We start from the raw sequence: 19,940 nt of genomic DNA on the forward strand, positions 1-19,940 counted from the left end.
CATTTCTACCATAAAATGTTTATATAGGTCCACGTGTTGATATAGCCCCCATAATACAATATCTCCCGATTTTCGATATTTTGAACATTTTAGCCTCATTATCACACCGAGATGGCTGAAATTTGGTATTTAGTCTTTTTTAGGCGTATAAAACTTTCCCCCAGAAATTTGTAGGTATAGGTTCACGCCATCATATAGCCCCCATAGAACGGTACCTTCCGAATTTCGGTATTTTGAAGGTTGTGGCCACATTAATCCACCGAAATGGCTGAAATTTGTGGTGGAGGGTATAAAAAGTTCAGCCCGACCGAACTTAACGCTTTTCTTACTTGTTGATAGTATCAACGGCTGGGAGTATAAAAATTGGCTGACTCAATATAATGTCGCGTGTTCTGTCAACCAAATGAAATAAAATAAATAACTCATTTTGTTGGCTACAGATCTGAACTCTAAAACCCACAATGAGTCATTCTGCTGGGTAGCAAACGTTTTAATAATGCTCTTTTCCTCCTCCCACCCCTGTTATGAATAAAACCATTCGCTGAGTATGACAACAATGCCCGCTGCTACCCTTAAGAGATGCCAAAATGCTGACAGTTAATGGAATTGTTTCTAGAGACGAAAGAAAAAAATAACTAATTAGCATTCAACTAGCGTATTGACGGCGTATTAAAATATTTCATTCAAATCTGTAAAGCAAGCTAGCTTTACTAAATGAGAGAACGAACGGCCAATGACAAAGAGAAATAATGATGGGCAAAACGAACAAGTTTTAAGTTTTAATAATTGTTATGACGATCGGTTTTGGGTGACTGTTCGATTTGTCCGTCGATTGTCTATTGATTTTAATAATTGTGGCTAAAACCATCAAACACCAAAACAAAAAAAACCACATAGGTTTCCGTTTATTTATTAATGGTGTTGACATCATTGGGGGTACGGAAAGGTGGTAATATGACGGTTTTGTAAAGCAAAAATAAAAACAAAAAGAAATTTGGTTTGTTTTTTCTTTGCCACGGCATCAACATTTAATAATATTTTTTTTAAAATAACTTTTATTTCTTTTTTGTGTTATATATTTTTCTAATTTAAGTAGTTTTTTTGAGGGAAGTTTTGTTAGCCCTTTATATACCCTCAATATAAACATCATCTTCGTCATTTTCATCCACATCACTTGCCTCTTCCATGGAATTAACACCCTCACTTTGTTGATGATAATGGAATTGCAAATGATCCAGGAGATATGATGAAACCATGGTAAAATCTTCCCATACTTGATGCTGATTCAACATTTCCTCCATCTGTAGTAGCTTATCATCATCCAAATATTCCGACAACAAATCAATTATATCATCTATGGTATTGTCGTGACACATATCCTCCAAGTGGATGCTATCGATATATAGATTCCAATAAGCTTGACATATTATTGTGCTCATAAACCAATCTTCACGTTGCTTAAGGGCATCATGCAGTAAGTCAAATAGAATTTGTGGTCCTTTCAATTGTATGAATGGCATGCGATTTTCCACATCTCCCAAAAGATTAACCAATATACCAATGGTACAGGCTTGTAGGTCGTGGATTTCCTTTGTCTTTGGGTTGCTTAGGATCTTCACCACAAGTTTCAGACCTTTGGCACGGCAAAAATATTTTCTCGCCTTTTCATTTCTTGTCAAATTCCCGAGGACCCTTGCTGCCTCCACTTGAGACATTTCATCTTGACTATTTTTCAAAACAGCACTCAGCTGAGTTGCCAAGTCGGGTAATATGGAACGCAGACTGCCTTTGGATTCTTGGACCATAGATGGAGTGGTGGATATTTGATCTTGATAGAAGCACAAGTTGTGCAGGGCACCCAAGGTGGCGTGACAAAGTTCTTGGAGTTCTTGTTTCTGCAAAGAAATGGAAAGGATTTTAGAATTCTGCGAGGAAATGGGGCTAATTTGTACATACCATTTTGATGCTTTTCAATTGCTGTGTTGTTTTCAATATATCCAATAGAATGGCTCCCAATGACCTTGTATCTCCCAAACCAAGTCCAACCTCGGAATCAACACTCATATTGGCCACAACCCGTATCATTTTTATTAAAACATCGAGTACCGTATCTCCCAGGGAATTGTGTAGAGTCAATGGTTCCTTGGAGTAGTTTTCCAAGACATTGAGCAAATATTCCATGGCCACGTCATTGTGAAAGAACTGGAAGATAGAAGGTAGAGGATAAGATTTTTTAATTATGGATGAAATTATCCAAAGTGTGTGGTGAACAATCAGCGTGGATTTTTTAAAGAATATTTTTTCAAGGGACAACAAGGCAATAATCTTGGATTTTTTAAAGGGTATCTTTCAAGTAAATACATGGCAATAATCGTGGATTTTTTATAGAATATTTTTCAAGGAACAACAAGACAATAATCGTGGATTTTTTAAAGAATATTTTTCAAGGAACAACAAGGCAATAATCGTGGATTTTTTAAAGAATATTTTTCAAGGAATAACAAGACAATAATCGTGGATTTTTTAAAGAATATTTTCAAGGAACTTCAAGACAATTATCGTTGATTTTTTAAAGAATATTTTCAAGGAACTTCAAGACAATTATCGTGGATTTTTTAAAGAATATTTTCAAGAAACTTCAAGACAATTATCGTGGATTTTTTAAAGAATATTTTTCAAGGAACAACAAACCAATAATCGGGGATTTTTTAAAGAATATTTTTCAAGGAACAACACACCAATAATCGTGGATTTTTTAAAGAATATGTTTCAAGGAACAACACACCAATAATCGTGGATTTTTTAAAGAATATTTTTCAAGGAACAACACACCAATAATCGTGGATTTTTTATAGAATTTTTTTCGAGGAACAACATGTCAATAATCGTGGATTTTTTTAAAGAATATTTTTCAAGGAACAACAAACCAATAATCGTGGATTTTTTAAAGAATAGTTTTCAAGGAACAACAAACCAATAATCCTGGATTTTTTTAAAGAATATTTTTCAAGGAGCAACAAGGCAACAAGCGTGGATTTTTAAGTAATATTTTTCAAGGAACAACAAACCAAAAATCGTGGATTTTTTAAAGAATATTTTTTTTAAGGAACAACAAGGCAATAAGCGTGGATTTTTTAAAGAATATTTTCAAGGAACAACAAGGCAATAAGCGTGGATTTTTTAAAGAATATTTTCAAGGAACAAAAGGCAATAAGCGTGGATTTTTTAAAGAATATTTTCAAGGAACAAAAGGCAATAAGCGTGGATTTTTTAAAGAATATTTTCAAGGAACAAAAGGCAATAAGCGTGGATTTTTTAAAGAATATTTTCAAGGAACAAAAGGCAATAAGCGTGGATTTTTTAAAGAATATTTTCAAGGAACAAAAGGCAATAAGCGTGGATTTTTTAAAGAATATTTTTTAAGGACGAACAACAAACCAATAATCGTGGATTTTTTAAAGAATATTTTTTAAGGACGAACAACAAACCAATAATCGTGGATTTTTTAAAGAATATTTTTTACGGACCACCACAACAATAATCGTGGAATTTTAAAGAATATTTTTCAAGGAACAACAAACCAATAATCGTGGATTTTTTAAAGAATATTTTTCAAGGAACAACAAACCAATAATCGTGGATTTTTTAAAGAATATTTTTCAAGGAACAACAAACCAATAATCGTGGATTTTTTAAAGAATATTTTTCAAGGAACAACAAACCAATAATCGTGGATTTTTTAAAGAATATTTTTCAAGGAACAACAAACCAATAATCGTGGATTTTTTAAAGAATATTTTTCAAGGAACAACAAACCAATAATCGTGGATTTTTTAAAGAATATTTTTCAAGGAACAACTAACCAATAATCGTGGATTTTTTAAAGAATATTTTTCAAGGAACAACAAACCAATAATCGTGGATTTTTTAAAGAATATTTTTCAAGGAACAACAAACCAATAATCGTGGATTTTTTAAAGAATATTTTTCAAGGAACAACAAACCAATAATCGTGGATTTTTTAAAGAATATTTTTCAAGGAACAACAAACCAATAATCGTGGATTTTTTAAAGAATATTTTTCAAGGAACAACAAACCAATAATCGTGGATTTTTTAAAGAATATTTTTCAAGGAACAACAAACCAATAATCGTGGATTTTTTAAAGAATATTTTTCAAGGAACAACAAACCAATAATCGTGGATTTTTTAAAGAATATTTTTCAAGGAACAACAAACCAATAATCGTGGATTTTTTAAAGAATATTTTTCAAGGAACAACTAACCAATAATCGTGGATTTTTTAAAGAATATTTTTCAAGGAACAACAAACCAATAATCGTGGATTTTTTAAAGAATATTTTTCAAGGAACAACAAACCAATAATCGTGGATTTTTTAAAGAATATTTTTCAAGGAACAACAAACCAATAATCGTGGATTTTTTAAAGAATATTTTTCAAGGAACAACAAACCAATAATCGTGGATTTTTTAAAGAATATTTTTCAAGGAACAACAAACCAATAATCGTGGATTTTTTAAAGAATATTTTTCAAGGAACAACTAACCAATAATCGTGGATTTTTTAAAGAATATTTTTCAAGGAACAACAAACCAATAATCGTGGATTTTTTAAAGAATATTTTTCAAGGAACAACAAACCAATAATCGTGGATTTTTTAAAGAATATTTTTCAAGGAACAACAAACCAATAATCGTGGATTTTTTAAAGAATATTTTTCAAGGAACAACAAACCAATAATCGTGGATTTTTTAAAGAATATTTTTCAAGGAACAACAAACCAATAATCGTGGATTTTTTAAAGAATATTTTTCAAGGAACAACAAACCAATAATCGTGGATTTTTTAAAGAATATTTTTCAAGGAACAACAAGGCAATAATCTTGGATTTTTTAAAGAATATTTTTTCAAGGACCATCAGAACAATAAGCGTGGATTTTTTAAAGAATATTTTCAAGGAACAACAAGGCAATAATCTTGGATTTTTTAAAGAATATTTTTTCAAGGACCATCAGAAAAATAAGCGTGGATTTTTTAAAGAATATTTTCAAGGAACAACAACTCAATAATCTTAGATTTTTTAAAGAATATTTTCAAGGAACAACAAGGCAATAATCTTGGATTTTTTAAAGAATATTTTTTCAAGGACCATCAGAACAATAAGCGAGGATTTTTTAAAGAATATTTTCAAGGAACAACAACTCAATAATCTTAGATTTTTTAAAGAATATTTTTTCAAGGACCATCAGAACAATAAGCGAGGATTTTTTAAAGAATATTTTCAAGGAACAACAAGGCAATAATCGAGGATTTTTAGGTAACATTTTTCAAGGAACAACAAACCAATAATCGTGGATTTTTTAAAGAATATTTTTCAAGCAACAACTTGGCAACAATCGTGGATTTTTTAAAGAATATTTTTTAAGCAACAACTGGGCAACAATCGTGGATTTTTTAAAGAATATTTTTTAAGCAACAACTGGGCAACAATCGTGGATTTTTTAAAGAATATTTTTCAAGCAACAACTGGGTAACAATCGTGGATTTTTTAAAGAATATTTTTTAAGCAACAACTGGGCAACAATCGTGGATTTTTTAAAGAATATTTTTCATGCAACAACTGGGCAACAATCGTGGATTTTTTAAAGAATATTTTTCAAGGAACAACAAGACAATAATCGTGGATTTTTTAAAGAATATTTTTCAAAGAACAATAAGACAATAATCGTGGATTTTTTAAAGAATATTTTTCAAAGAACAATAAGACAATAATCGTGGATTTTTTAAAGAATATTTTTCAAGGAACAACAAGACAATAATCCTGGATTTTTTTAAGAATATTTTTCGAGGAACTTCAAGACTATTATCGTGGATTTTTAAAGAATATTTTTCAAGGAACTTCAAGAAAATTATCAAGACTATTATCGTGGACTTTTTAAAGAATATTTTTCAAAGAACTTCAAGAAAATTATCAAGACTATTATCGTGGACTTTTTAAAGAATATTTTTCAAGGAACTTCAAGAAAATTATCAAGACTATTATCGGGGACTTTTTAAAGAATATTTTTCAAGGAACAACAAGACAATAATCGTGGATTTTTTATAGAATATTTTCAAGGAACTTTAAGAAATTTGCCAGGACTATTATCGTGGACTTTTTAAAGAATATTTTTCAAGGAACTTCAAAATAATTATCGTGGATGTTTTTAAAAGAATATTTTCAAGGGGCTTCAAGACATATATCGTTGATTTTTTAAAGAATATTTTTCAGGCAATAATTGTGGATTTTTTAAAATATTTTTTCAAGGAACAACAAGGATTTTTAAAGAGTATTTTTGGAGGAACAGCAAGTCAATAATCGTGCATTTTTTAATGGTAATTTATCAAGCGACATCAAGGCCATATTCGTGGATTTTGAAGGATATTTATCAAGCGACATCATAGCCATGATCGTGTTTTTTTAAAGAATATTTTCGAGGATTATCAAGGCAAATTCGTGGAATTTTGAAGAATATTTTCAAGGAACAACAAGGCACTAATCGTGGATTCTGCACGTAATCCAAATTTAGATGTCATTAAACAAATTTATGCCTTTTACCTAAAATTTAACCTTCGTTTCAGATTCAATTTCTCTCCAACTTACCTGAATTCTGGCCAAATCATAGCTGGTCATGATATTTCCCAAAATATAACCCAAACGACTGATAATGCTAAGCAATTTCTCTGCACTGTTGGTATTGTGATTGGTGCAGCAGGGGCCCAACAGCATGCCAATGCGAGGAGCAAACTTTTCCAAGGCATGGCAACAATCCCAATCTTCCGATAGGACACTAAGGAGGAATATACAATTTTTGTTTATATAATATATGTTGTCCTCCTTAATTCACTTACCTCAAAGTCCTTATAATATTTGCCTGCACCTCTATTTCACCAATTGTCACCTCGGCGGCCTTTATCAAATGCGGACAAGCCAATTCCAAATGTATACTGGTATTATCAAAATGTGGCCTTGATATATCTAAACTTTCCAGTGATGATATAATTTTGCGCACATCAGCCAATGCCCTCAATGCTGCTGATAACTGATACAACGAATGTAAAGGTGGTCCTTCCAGTTTACGGGCCGCTCCTGCCTCATTTAACATTTGCAAATGTAAAATCATCAACTGGACTGCACCATGACGCGATAGACGCAATACCAATGCATCTTGTTTCGATAATTTTTGGACATATTCAGTTTTACTTTTTTCACTGCTGCCAACTTTAGGATATTCTCCTAAATTGGGAGCTGTATTTGGTTTACGTGGTAACTCCATCTGTTCCGACCAATTGCGATTGAGATCTTTTATGGCTGTCAATTCAGCTCTTTCTTGATTTGTGCTACATGTTAGGAAACGTATCGAACCATATCCATAAATACATGCTTCCGGATCATCGAGAGGGCTGGCTCGTCCCAAACCATCAATCAACAGTTCCAATATATCATTTTCATGAAACAAATTATCATTTTGTTCATTGCGAGCAACTTTGAAAATCAATTTACAGGCTCCAGTTAAGTTGCTGCCAGAAACACGTAACTATGGGAAGAGGAAAAAATTAATTGTATTTAGTTTCGGAATCAATTTTAGTTATCTAAGGAAACTTACCGCCAAAACCACTCTTGCCACAGATAGCAATATCTTGGGTGCTGTACATTCTACCAAACCGTACAGACCACCCAATATGAAACCTTTTTTGAAGTTATCTTCATGTTTATGGACTCGATTGTAGAGCTCTGTTAAAATCTGGAAAAATAAATGATATATTAATTTTCACAGAAAATTCTTGTAAAAAAACGCGGATTTTTTTAAAGAATATTTTTTAGGCAACATCTAGGCAATAATCGTGGATTTTTTAAAGAATATTTTTCAAACAACATCTAGGCAATAATCGTGGATTTTTTAAAGAATATTTTTCAAGCAGCATCTAGGCAATAATCGTGGATTTTTTAAAGAATATTTTTCAAACAACATCTAGGCAATAATCGTGGATTTTATAAAGAATATTTTTCAAACAACATCTAGGCAATAATCGTGGATTTTATAAAGAATATTTTTCAAACAACATCTAGGCAATAATCGTGGATTTTTTAAAGAATATTTTTCAAACAACATCTAGGCAATAATCGTGGATTTTTTAAAGAATATTTTTCAAACAACATCTAGGCAATAATCGTGGATTTTTTAAAGAATATTTTTCAAACAACATCTAGGCAATAATCGTGGATTTTTTAAAGAATATTTTTCAAACAACATCTAGGCAATAATCGTGGATTTTTTAAAGAATATTTTTCAAACAACATCTAGGCAATAATCGTGGATTTTTTAAAGAATATTTTTCAAACAACATCTAGGCAATAATCGTGGATTTTTTAAAGAATATTTTTCAAACAACATCTAGGCAATAATCGTGGATTTTTTAAAGAATATTTTTCAAACAACATCTAGGCAATAATCGTGGATTTTTTAAAGAATATTTTTCAAACAACATCTAGGCAATAATCGGGGATTTTTTAAAGAATATTTTTCAAACAACATCTAGGCAATAATCGTGGATTTTTTAAAGAATATTTTTCAAACAACATCTAGGCAATAATCGTGGATTTTTTAAAGAATATTTTTCAAACAACATCTAGGCAATAATCGTGGATTTTTTAAAGAATATTTTTCAAACAACATCTAGGCAATAATCGTGGATTTTTTAAAGAATATTTTTCAAACAACATCTAGGCAATAATCGTGGATTTTTTAAAGAATATTTTTCAAACAACATCTAGGCAATAATCGTGGATTTTTTTTAAAGAATATTTTTCAAACAACATCTAGACAATAATCGTGGATTTTTTTAAAGAATATTTTTCAAACAACATCTAGGCAATAATCGTGGATTTTTTAAAGAATATTTTTCAAACAACATCTAGGCAATAATCGTGGATTTTTTAAAGAATATTTTTCAAACAACATCTAGGCAATAATCGTGGATTTTTTAAAGAATATTTTTCAAACAACATCTAGGCAATAATCGTGGATTTTTTAAAGAATATTTTTCAAACAACATCTAGGCAATAATCGTGGATTTTTTAAAGAATATTTTTCAAACAACATCTAGGCAATAATCGTGGATTTTTTAAAGAATATTTTTCAAGGAAAAATATTTTTCAAGGAAAAATATTTTTCAATTAACATGAAGGCAATAATCGTGGATTTTTTAAAGAATATTTTTCAAGGAAAAATATTTTTCAATTAACATGAAGGCAATAATCATCGTGGTTTTTTAAAGAATATTTTCGATGCAACATCAAGGCAATAATCGTAAATGTTTTAAAGAATAGAATAGCAATTAATTTTACTTACCGAATTGATGTGATTAACAGTTTCATCAGTGCATTCCTTCAAGCCGGCATGTTCTTTTAACATATCTATCAGCTTTTCCGTGGATGACTGACCCAGCAAATCATTGGACCTGGTTAGAATTTTTCGTGTCTCCAGTAAAGTCAAGGCACGATTTGTGGCACCATTTTCATCAATGAGAGTAACACCACCACTTTCTCCGCCTTTCGATGTTGAAGATGCCACAGAATAAGCTGTTTTAGCTCTTAATTGTTTAGGTTGAATGGGGCTATTGTCTGTTTGAATAAAAAGATTAATGGAATTATTATACACTTCAAGGTTCTTTTCTTCACATATGTCTGTTGTAACTTTCTTACCTCCTCCTTTCTTTAATGAATTGCCTTTAACTTCTAATGCCGGTAGTTTACGTGGCAATGGTGTTTTAGTTGTTGTCGTCGAAATACTACAATTCTCAAAACTGTCACTGCGTGTTTCAAACGAGCGAGAACGTCTTGTCAATTCGGCATCAATATTTTTACCTTTAACAATTATTTGTTTATCAACACCACCATCGTTATTTCCTTCAACTCCTTCGCCTTCACCACATGTGAGTTGTTGCTCCTCCTCGGTTGTTTGTATGGGTTCTAAATTTGGAGTGCGCGGTGCTGCCGGCTCTCCATTTCGCAAATAACGCAATCTATAAATTATTTAGAATTTTTGCAATATTGAATATGTCGTGCAAACAAATTATCTATCACTCTGTTTGGTGGGGGGTGTACTTACGAAAATGAGCTGGGTGGCCGGCCAGCCATTGCCACCTTGCCATACAACACTCTGCCCGTTTCACGGGGTGTTACCGGACGTCGTGTGCTGACCATTCGGACCCCACCAACCACTAAAAGTTACACACAAACATGAAATCATTAGCTAGAACTTTTTTCGTTTCACTACCCAGATTTTTGGGGTTTTTACCATTTGTGGCCTGGAATTGTTGTGATTGTTGTTTTTGATAATGTAAATTATTCATTGAATTGGCAGGAACATCTCCTCCCACTCCTCCACCACTTAAAAATGTTTTAGCTTCACTTATCATTTCGGCCGATGTTCGCCTTTTACCCATACCACCACCACCAGTTCCCAATATAAGCGTATTATCTAAATGTCTACTTTGACGAACTTTTCCCCATAATAATGCGCCGTTTTTTTGAGAATTCCCATTCACTTCATTGTTAATTGTTGCAATATCTCGCGTCTCACTACGAGATCTGCGTTTGGGTAATAAACTCATGATTCCCTTTTCTTAAATTTCAATTTTTTTTCTTTTACAAAATATTTTCACTTTTATCCTTTTACAATTTCTAAACTTTTCACTTTGAGAGTCACCACCGAAATATTTCCATTGAAAGTCCTAAAAGTTTTTCATTGGTTCGTGTTCAATTTTTCACTGGGCGCCATAGCGACCGCTCACCATAATGACTGGCGAGTGCCGAATTAAGTATGTGAATGAACTAGAGAACGAAGAAAAACTCACTCATTCACATGCCTGTCCTGGCCGACCATTATTTTTGTTCTTGTTAAATTGAATATTACACTGTTAGGAGGATAACAGTGTAACTCTTCTCTTCGTGGCAAAACCAGGCTAATTTCTATCAAGTTAGCCAAGACTTAAATGTAAACAACATGCAAAGGACAGAGATGTAGCATTGGGAGGGTATATTTAAATTTACTTTAAAATATATTTATAAAGAACACGAGGACAATAACTTTAAGGCGATTATCCTGGATTTTTTAAAGAATATTTTTCAAGCAATATCATGACAATCATGGGTTTTTAAAGAATATTTTTCAAGTAACTTTAAGGCAATAATCGTGGATTTTTTAAAGAATATTTTTCAAGCAACCTCAAAACAGTAATCGCTGATTTTTTAAAAAAAAATATTTTTCAAGCAACATCAAGACAAAAATCGTGGATTTTTAAAAGAATATTTTTCAAGCAAGATCAAGGCAATAATCGTGGATTTTTTAAAGAATATTTTTCAAGCAACATCAGGACAAGCAACCTCAGGACAACAAGACAATAATTGTTGTACATGTGTTTGTATTTTTTCGTTTTTCTGTGCTGGGAGCGACATATCCCGGAATGTCTGCTCCGGATTCTTTTGGTCCGTGCCGGGACGGAGGAAAACCCAGGACCAATATATTTGTGCTCGGTTTGTAACATCCGCATCATCACCCATATCGAATCTTCGGTGAGAAGCAATAGATGCCAGGAGTGGGTGCATTTACGGGGTTGCTCTGGGCTTGCCCACTCGAGGGGCTACGATAGGGACTATGTTGCTGCATGCTGCGCGAACACAGCGCCCAGTGAGTCGTCGTCGTCAGATTACGAAACTCCTTCGTCGTCGGATTACGAAACTCTCCCGCAGTCCCCCCAACATCAGCCGCACGCGAATTTAACACCAGCCGTTGTTGTTCCAATCCCAGGAAATGCATCTTTTTTGCAATTTAATTGCAATGGTCTCCGAGGTAAGATCGATTAAATAGTGGACTTTATGAATCGGAAGAAGATCAAGGTCGCGGCGGTGCAGGAAACCATGCTGAATGACCACAGCTCAGTACATTGTGATGGCTACAACGTAATAAGGAAGGATCGCACCAGATGTGGAGGTGGGGGATTAGCTTTCCTATTGCACCAGTCTGTCCAATAGAGACCTATCTCGCTTGAGCCTGTCTCTAATGACCCGTACATGGAATGTATGGGGGTAGCAGTCAGTTGTGGAACTGCCGAGATAGAGTTGCTGAACGTATACATCCCGCCGAGAAAAAGCTGTATCTCAGATTACGTTCCTAACATTAGCCCGCTTTTGGAAGGTCATAATCGTCTGGTCCTGGGGGACTTTAATGCGCATCATGAGATGTGGCATTCGGCCCTCGGAAACGACCAGAGAGGTACAGCGCTGGCTGAGCAGATTGATAGCTCTACGTTTTGCTCGGTCAATGAGGACGCCCCTACCAGAATTAGAGCAGCGTGTCACAGTTCGCCAGACATAACCATCGTGTCACCTGGTCTGACAAATGACGTTACCTGGCAAGCCGTCATTTCCCTTGGATCAGACCATCTCCCCATAATTGTCTCCATTAGCAGACCACCCGGTCTGATTGGCCGGGTTTCACCGCTTCAGAGAACTGCCCAATCCTTCTGATGTTCGGGTAGCGGAAAGGACGTTCCGAGACATCATCACTGCTGCAGCCGCTCGCCACATCCCTGCTGGTCGAATACCCGAAGTAAGACCAAACTTCCCAGCAGAGGCGACGGGATTAGCAAATGAGCGTGATGAGCTTTGCCGAACCAACCCGAATGATCCCAGAGTCAGGGAGCTGACCCTGGAAGTTAACAGGCTTGTCGGCGAGCATAAGCGGAAAAAGTGGTTAAATCATCTGAAGAGTTGCAACATTGGAGCCGGTATAGGTGAATTGTGGGCAACGGTTAAGTCAATCTCGAACCCCGGAAGGAGGGATGACAGGACCTCAGACACGTTTGGCGTTACGTTACGTTGACTGACCCGAAGAGGTGCGCAAGTTATTTCAATCGACAGTTTGTCGAGCATCCCGAGAGTGACAGGGCGAAGAGAAGAGTATTACGTCGCATTAGATCTCTTACTGCCGAGGAGGAACCACCACAGTTTACAATGGATGATGTGGTCAATGCCATCAGGAACGCTAAATCATCCAAAGCGTTGGGCCCTGATGGAATCTCCATGGTAATGCTGAAGCAGCTGGATGAGCCGGGAGTGGAGTATCTCACTAAAGTTCTCAACTCGTCGCTATCCAACCTCATTGTTCCCGAAGTCTGGAAAATGGGCAGGGTGGTCCCACTAAGGAAGCCCGGCAAGGATGCCAGTCAAAGGGAATCGTACAGGCTGATTTCGCTTTTGTCGCCCGTAGCAAAGACCCTTGAGGCCTTAGTCCTCCCCAGTATCAGAAATAGCTATCAAGTTGCCGATCATCAGCATGGATTCCGTAAGCAGCACAGCACGACAACTGCTCTGCACGCCATTACCACACATATTTGTCAAGGACTCAAACAGAGACGGACGTGCGATAGAACAGTGATGGTGGCGCTTGACTTATCAAAAGCCTTTGATACAGTCAGGCACTTCACGCTGTTTGAGGACATTGAGGAGACAACCCTCCGGCCAAGCTTGAAACTTTGGATAGTCAATTATATGTGTGGACGCCAGTCGTACGTGGAATTCAGGAACAAGAAGTCCAAACCACGTAGAGTGAAACAGGGAGTTCCCCAAGGTGGGATGATATCTCCGGAACTGTTTAACCTCGGCCTTTCCTGTATTCCGCCCCTCCAGACGGCATTGAGATTGAACACTATTTAACCGATCTTACCACCTTTTTCCACACGAGGAATATGCAGATATCCGCCACTAAATCGACGGCCACTCTGTTCACCACATGGACAGCGCAGTTTGGAAGAGTGTTGAATATCAGGGTCGATGGTCGCAGAATTCCGACCACAAACTGCCCCAAAATTCTAGGGGTCAAATTCGACACCACTTTCACGTCGTCCGCGCATGCCACAGCTATCTGCGATAAACTGGAATGTAGAAACAAGGTCCTCAAGTCTCTAGCCGGCAGATAAAGAAACCTTGTTGACCATGTATAAAGCGATAGGTCGGTCAGTAGTAAGCAATGCGGCGCCAGTCTGGTCCCCGAATTTATGTGACACGCAGTGGGATAAGATTGAAATTTGTCAGAACGCCGCCCTGAGAACAGCAACAGGGTGCCTCCTCAAATCTACAGTGGACCATCTACATGAGGAGGCAAAGATTCTTCCAGTACGACAACATAATGAGATGCTATCGTTGCAGTACTTGCTCGGGTGTTACCGTGAGAGCCATCCCAATCACCATCTGCTGGCCACCGATACACCCAGGCATATAAAGAAGGATATTCATGCTCTAGAGACGACGGTCCAACAATATAGGAGAGAACCTCTAGATCAACAGGCGTATCAGGCAGGTTTGAAAAGCATTCACACGGACACAGTTGCTAGGACCATAAACAATTATTGTGTGAATGCAGTCATCGGAGCACATCCCCCATCTATCGCAGCTGAAGAGCGTCAGCTGTCACGACAAACCAAAGTAGTTTTGGCTCAATTACGCTGGGGATATTGCAGTCGCCTAAATTCCTATTGGGCGGGAATCGATCGCACCGTGCAAAACATCTGCCCAGTATGCGGCATGGGCCCGCACGATACTAAGCACCTATTCAACTGCCCCGCCAAGCCTACTCATCTGACTCCAGTGGATCCCATCCCATCGAAGTAGCCAACTTACTGGAACTGGAGATAGACCCAGAGCCAGATTGAACAGGAGAACGAACATACAAACATAATAATAATTATTATTAAATTTTTTGCTGGGAAAACACTGTTACAACAACAACAACTCTTAAGTCTTCTTAAATCTATTTTATCCTCCCAAAATCCTGCGCTTCTGTTCCATTTAGCTCAGCACGCTAGTGTTTTCTTGTTATTTAACAATAACACCTAAGTTTTTGGGGGAGAATAAAGAAAATCAATAGAAATGAATGAAAAGGATTCACGAATTCTGCTAACAGAGAGCAACAAATATCAAAAACCTATGTACATATGTAAACACGCTCTTCTTCTATAAAAAATTACATTCCAATTACCAACCCCATTCCTTTCTCCATTAAATAATAAAATTTGAAATGTGGCTCATTTTAATATTCAACTCATTCAACATTGTTTCAAACCACACACAACAACAACATACTAAAAAAATATTCCCCTAAGTTATTGTCCTATTGTGGCATCCGGTCTAACTGTTAGTGTTTTCCACTTCCCCCGCTTATCAAGCAACCACTTGCAATTGGTATCCTTAACAACTGAGTGTGGACGAGGAACAAACTACAGCCAAGCAAACCAGTAAACAATCGTAACAACGCATTACGCTGACAAGGACACGCAGTGGTCAAATACAGTTCAACGGCTATTGAAGACAAGTAATTTAATTAAATTGTGGAAAATTTGTTAACAATTTATTTTCAATTGAAACGGAATTAAGGATAACAACACACTCGTAGTGTATATCTCATGAAATTTGTTGCATGGTCTAAATTTAGTGTTTCGTGTATAAAAAGTATTTAAAATGAAAGAATTGTCAATTGCCAACAAAGTTGCAACAGCAGAAGCCAATGAATTTAATGTTTTCGAATTACTTAGCCGAGAAATAAATAAATTACAATTGGCCAACAATATTGGCGGTGGAAATCGGAAAAGGAAAAAGTAAGAAAAGTGGAAAATTTCTTTTGATTGGTTATTGAAATTGAAACTTCGTTAGAAAATTAATGGCTTGTGAAATTTGAAGACAAGTTCGCTACCGTGTAATTGAATTAGAACAAAAAGGAAAATATTCTCTCAAAGAGTTGACCATTATGTTACCATCACAACATGATAAATGGCGGAAATGACTCAATTTCAATGTATGAGTGAGGGGAGTAGATGGTGTATGGGTGATTAATCAACTGGACAATAACATACCATAAATATAGACAAGACATATTTATTTTTATCACACATAATTATAGTTTTAAAAATATTGCATGACCCAGTTTATTTGATTAATTTTTAATGTATATTCTCTTTCTTTTTCCTTTTTCAGGTCTTCTATATTGAGCGAAGTCCAAAAACAAGGCAGCACAAAACTTCCCTCAAATAAATCGGTATTAGTATTGGGTGATAATGCCACTGGCAAAACAACACTGGTGGCCAAACTTCAGGGTGTTGAAAATCCTAAAAAAGGTTCAGGTTTGGAATATGCCTACATCGATGTTAAGGATGAATACAGAGATGGTAAGTTTTAAAAATAACAAGAGTGAATTTATTAAGTTTTATAAGCCTTTTTAGTAGCACCCAAAGAGGAAAATAGGCGTGGATTTAGCGATGTTTTTAGTAGCAGATTTTTAGTAGCATCCAAAGACCTCAAAGGGAGTAGAATTTTTAATGGTTTTTAGTAAACCAAGGTATACATTCGGCGCGGATTTCTTGATGATTTTTAGTAGCTTCCAAAGTCCACAATAGGCGTGGATTTCTTGATGATTTTTGGTAACATCCAAAGTCCACAATAGACGTTGATTTTTACATTATTTTTAGTAGCATTCAAAGTCCACAACAGACGCCGATTTTTAAATGATTTGTAGTAGCATTCAAAGTCCACAACAGACGCTGATTTTTAAATGATTTTTGTGGCATCCAAATATCTCAAAAATGCGTGGATTTTTTCAAGATTTTTGGTAGCATCCAAAAACCCCAAAATTCTTCGATTTTTTTATTGATTTTATTAGCATCCAGAAACTCCCTCCAATGTCGTGGAGTTTTAATGACTTTTAGTAGCATCCAAAGACCCAAATAGGAGAGAAGTTTTCAGGATTTTTAGTAGCATCCAAAGACACCAAACGGTGTGGAATTTTTAATGACTTTTAGTAGCTCCAAGGACCCCAAAAGGAGTGAAGTTTTTAATGATTTTTAATAGCATTAAATGGCGTGGATTTTTTAATGATTTTAGTAGCATCCAAAGACCCCGAAAGGCGTGGGTTTTTAAATATTTTCCAAAGACACCAAAAGGCGTGGATTTTTTAATATTTTTTTGTAGCATCCAAAGACCCCAATAGGCGTGGACTTTTTAATGATTTTTAGTAGCATCCAAGGACACCAAAAGGCGTGGATTTATTAATATTTTTAGTAGCATCCAAAGACGCCAATAGGCGTGGATTTTTTAATGATTTTTAGTAGCATCCAAAGACACCAAAAGGCGTGGATTTTTTAATGATTTTTAGTAGCATCCAAAGACACCAAAAGGCGTGGATTTTTTAATATTTTTAATGATTTTTAGTAGCATACGGGGACCACAAAAAGCGTGAATTTTTTAATGATTTTAGTAGCATCCAAAGACCCCAAAAGGCGTGGATTTCTTGATAATTTTTGGTAGCATCCAAAGTCCATAATAGGAGTGGATTTCTTGATGATTTTTAGTAGCATCCGAAGTCCATAATAGGCGTGGATTTCTTGGTGATTTTTAGTAGCATCCAAAGACCAAAATATGCGTCGATTATTTAAAGATTTATAAGCACTTTGATTGCTTAAGCTGGAGTATTCCCCCAATGGCCCCAATGGCTTAACTTCATAAGCACCTAAAGTCCCCATTAGGCGTGAATTTTTTAAATATTTTTAGTAGCATCCAAAGACAGCAAAAGGCGTGGAATTTTTAATGATTTTTAGTAGCTCCAAGGATCCCAAAAGGAGTGAAGTTTTTAATGATTTTTAATAGCATTAAATGGCGTAGATTTTTTAATTATTTTAGTAGCATCCAAAGGCCCCGAAAGGCGTGGATTTCTTGATGATTCTTAGTAGCATCCAATGTCCACAATAGGTGTGGGTGGATTTCTTGATGATTTTTAGTAGCACCCAAACTCTACAATAGGAGATTTAATGAATTTTAGTAGCATCCAAAGACTCCAACAGGTGTGGATATTTAATGACTTTTAGTAGCATCCAAAGACCACAACAGGCGTGGATTTTTTAATGATTTTTAGTAGCATCCAAAGACCTTAAAATGCATGGATTTTTTAATAATTTTTAGTAGCCTCCAAGGACCCCAAAAGGCGTGGATGTTTTAATCAATTTTAGTAGCATCCAAAGACCACAAAAGGCATGGATTTTTTTTTAATGATTTTTAGTAGCCTCCAAAGACCCCAAAAGGCGTGGATGTTTTAATGAATTTTAGTAGCATACAAAGACCCCAAAAGGCGTGGATGTTTTAGTGATTTTTAGTAGCATCCAAAAACCACAACAAAGCATGGATTTTTTAATGATTTTTAGTAGCCCCCAAAGACCATAGAAGGCGAGGATTTCTTGATGATTTTTAGTAGCATCCAAAGTCCACAATAGGCGTGGGTGGATTTCTTGATGATTTTTAGTACCATCCAAAGTCCACAATAGCGTGGATATTTCGATGATTTTTAGTAGCATCCAAGGTGCACAATAGGCATGGATTTCTTTATAATTTTTAATAACATCCAAAGACCAAAATATGCGTCGACTTTTTAAAGATTTTTATTTGCATCAAAAGTCGGCAATAAGCGTGACGTTGCATAGCATCCAAATCTTCCACTGTTACACCTCTTTAAATAAAATGTTGTTTTTTTTAACTACCAAAATTTCTTTCTTCTTCCTTTCAGACATGACCCGTTTAAGTGTTTGGGTGTTAGACGGTGATCCAGGTCACAAAAATCTCTTACATTTTGCCTTGAATGAACAAAATTATGCACACACATTGGTGATACTAACAGTATCAATGACACAGCCATGGTATTGGCTGGAACAGCTTAATCATTGGATTAAGGTGTTATCCGATCACATTGAAACGTTAAAACTGGAACCAGGTGAAAAAGAAGAAGCCCGCCAACGTTTAATAACCTCATGGCAAAGTTATTGTGAAGTGGGTGATGATTTAGATCCTGGTTCACCAGTTAAACGTACCATGCGAAATAATTCCATAGATGATGATGATTTACTGCCCCTTACGGATGGAGCGTTATTAACAAATTTGGGTTTGGACATTGTTGTAGTAGTAACAAAGGTAAGAAGATAGGAGATTCCTTTGCGAATCCTTTAAAATAAAATCAATGTTTTATTCCATTTCATTTTAGACGGACTACATGACCACTTTGGAAAAAGAATACGACTATCGAGATGAACATTTCGATTTCATACAACAGTGGATAAGACGTTTTTGTTTGCAACATGGCACCTCCCTATTCTATACAAGTGTCAAAGAAGACAAAAACTGTGATCTCCTTTATAAATATTTAACACATCGAATCTATGGTCTACCATTCCGAACACCTGCCCTAGTCGTTGAAAAAGATGCAGTTCTAATGTAAGTAATCAACAATCATCATTATGTTTAAAAAAACTTTAAATCTATAATCATGTTATTCTTCTCCTTTTAGTCCTGCCGGTTGGGATAGCTTAAAGAAAATAAGTATTTTATATGAGAATATGCATTCTTGTAAAGCTGAAGATTATTATACAGACATTATTACAGCACCACCTTCCAGAAAAGTATGGAGTTTACAATTTTTGCTTGTTTATTCATTTTTTCTAAATTTTTATTCTTGTCTTCATCTCCTTGCAGACCGTTTCAAATCGTGAAATTGAAATTCAAACCGAAGATGAACAAACATTTTTGGCGCGACAACAAGAGATTATCAAACAAGGCGGTCAAGTACGTAGTGAATCGCCATTACGCTCGCAGGCTAGTAAAGCTCTGCCCCGTACCCCTGGTTCCGCTGGCCAAAATTCACCCAGTAGAAAGGTGAAGTCATGTTTTTTGTTTTTTAACCTACATTATTTTTTATTTCCGCACATTTTTTTAGAATTTAGTTTAGTATTAAAATAACCACAATTTCCTTTAATTTTTTATCAGTAGTGCGATTCTCTAACACAT

At 35.4% G+C, this 19,940-nt stretch overlaps 2 protein-coding genes across 31 annotated transcripts in view; one reads left to right on the top strand and one right to left on the bottom strand.

The window, feature by feature from the left end:
• The window catches only part of Dlic (dynein light intermediate chain), a 44,345-nt gene that overhangs the window by 13,807 nt on the left and 10,598 nt on the right, over positions 1-19,940 (top strand). For 29 of the 30 annotated variants that reach the window (XM_073977196.1, XM_073977203.1, XM_073977218.1 and 26 more), the window contains 5 exons: positions 16,095-16,285; positions 18,670-19,070; positions 19,141-19,370; positions 19,444-19,555; positions 19,629-19,808. In XM_073977196.1, the coding sequence (XP_073833297.1) occupies positions 16,095-16,285; positions 18,670-19,070; positions 19,141-19,370; positions 19,444-19,555; positions 19,629-19,808 (1,114 nt within the window). Of the gene's footprint in view, positions 1-13,466; positions 15,719-16,094; positions 16,286-18,669; positions 19,071-19,140; positions 19,371-19,443; positions 19,556-19,628; positions 19,809-19,940 lie in introns of those variants that run through there. The other variant, XM_073977192.1, reaches the window with a different exon arrangement.
• Positions 994-10,963, bottom strand: LOC141399104 (armadillo repeat-containing protein 2). Its single transcript, XM_073977188.1, has 9 exons — positions 10,363-10,963; positions 10,174-10,285; positions 9,768-10,087; positions 9,415-9,686; positions 7,669-7,806; positions 6,914-7,599; positions 6,666-6,852; positions 1,957-2,202; positions 994-1,895 (listed from the first exon to the last, which is right to left on the bottom strand). The coding sequence occupies exons 1-9, from the start codon at positions 10,676-10,678 to the stop codon at positions 1,125-1,127; spliced, it is 3,048 nt and encodes a 1,015-aa protein (XP_073833289.1). The 5' UTR covers positions 10,679-10,963; the 3' UTR covers positions 994-1,124.

The sequence above is a fragment of the Musca autumnalis genome, unplaced genomic scaffold, assembly GCF_047663935.1.
Source record: "Musca autumnalis isolate F117 unplaced genomic scaffold, ASM4766393v1 scaffold_3, whole genome shotgun sequence".
Taxonomy (NCBI): Eukaryota; Metazoa; Arthropoda; class Insecta; order Diptera; family Muscidae; genus Musca; species Musca autumnalis.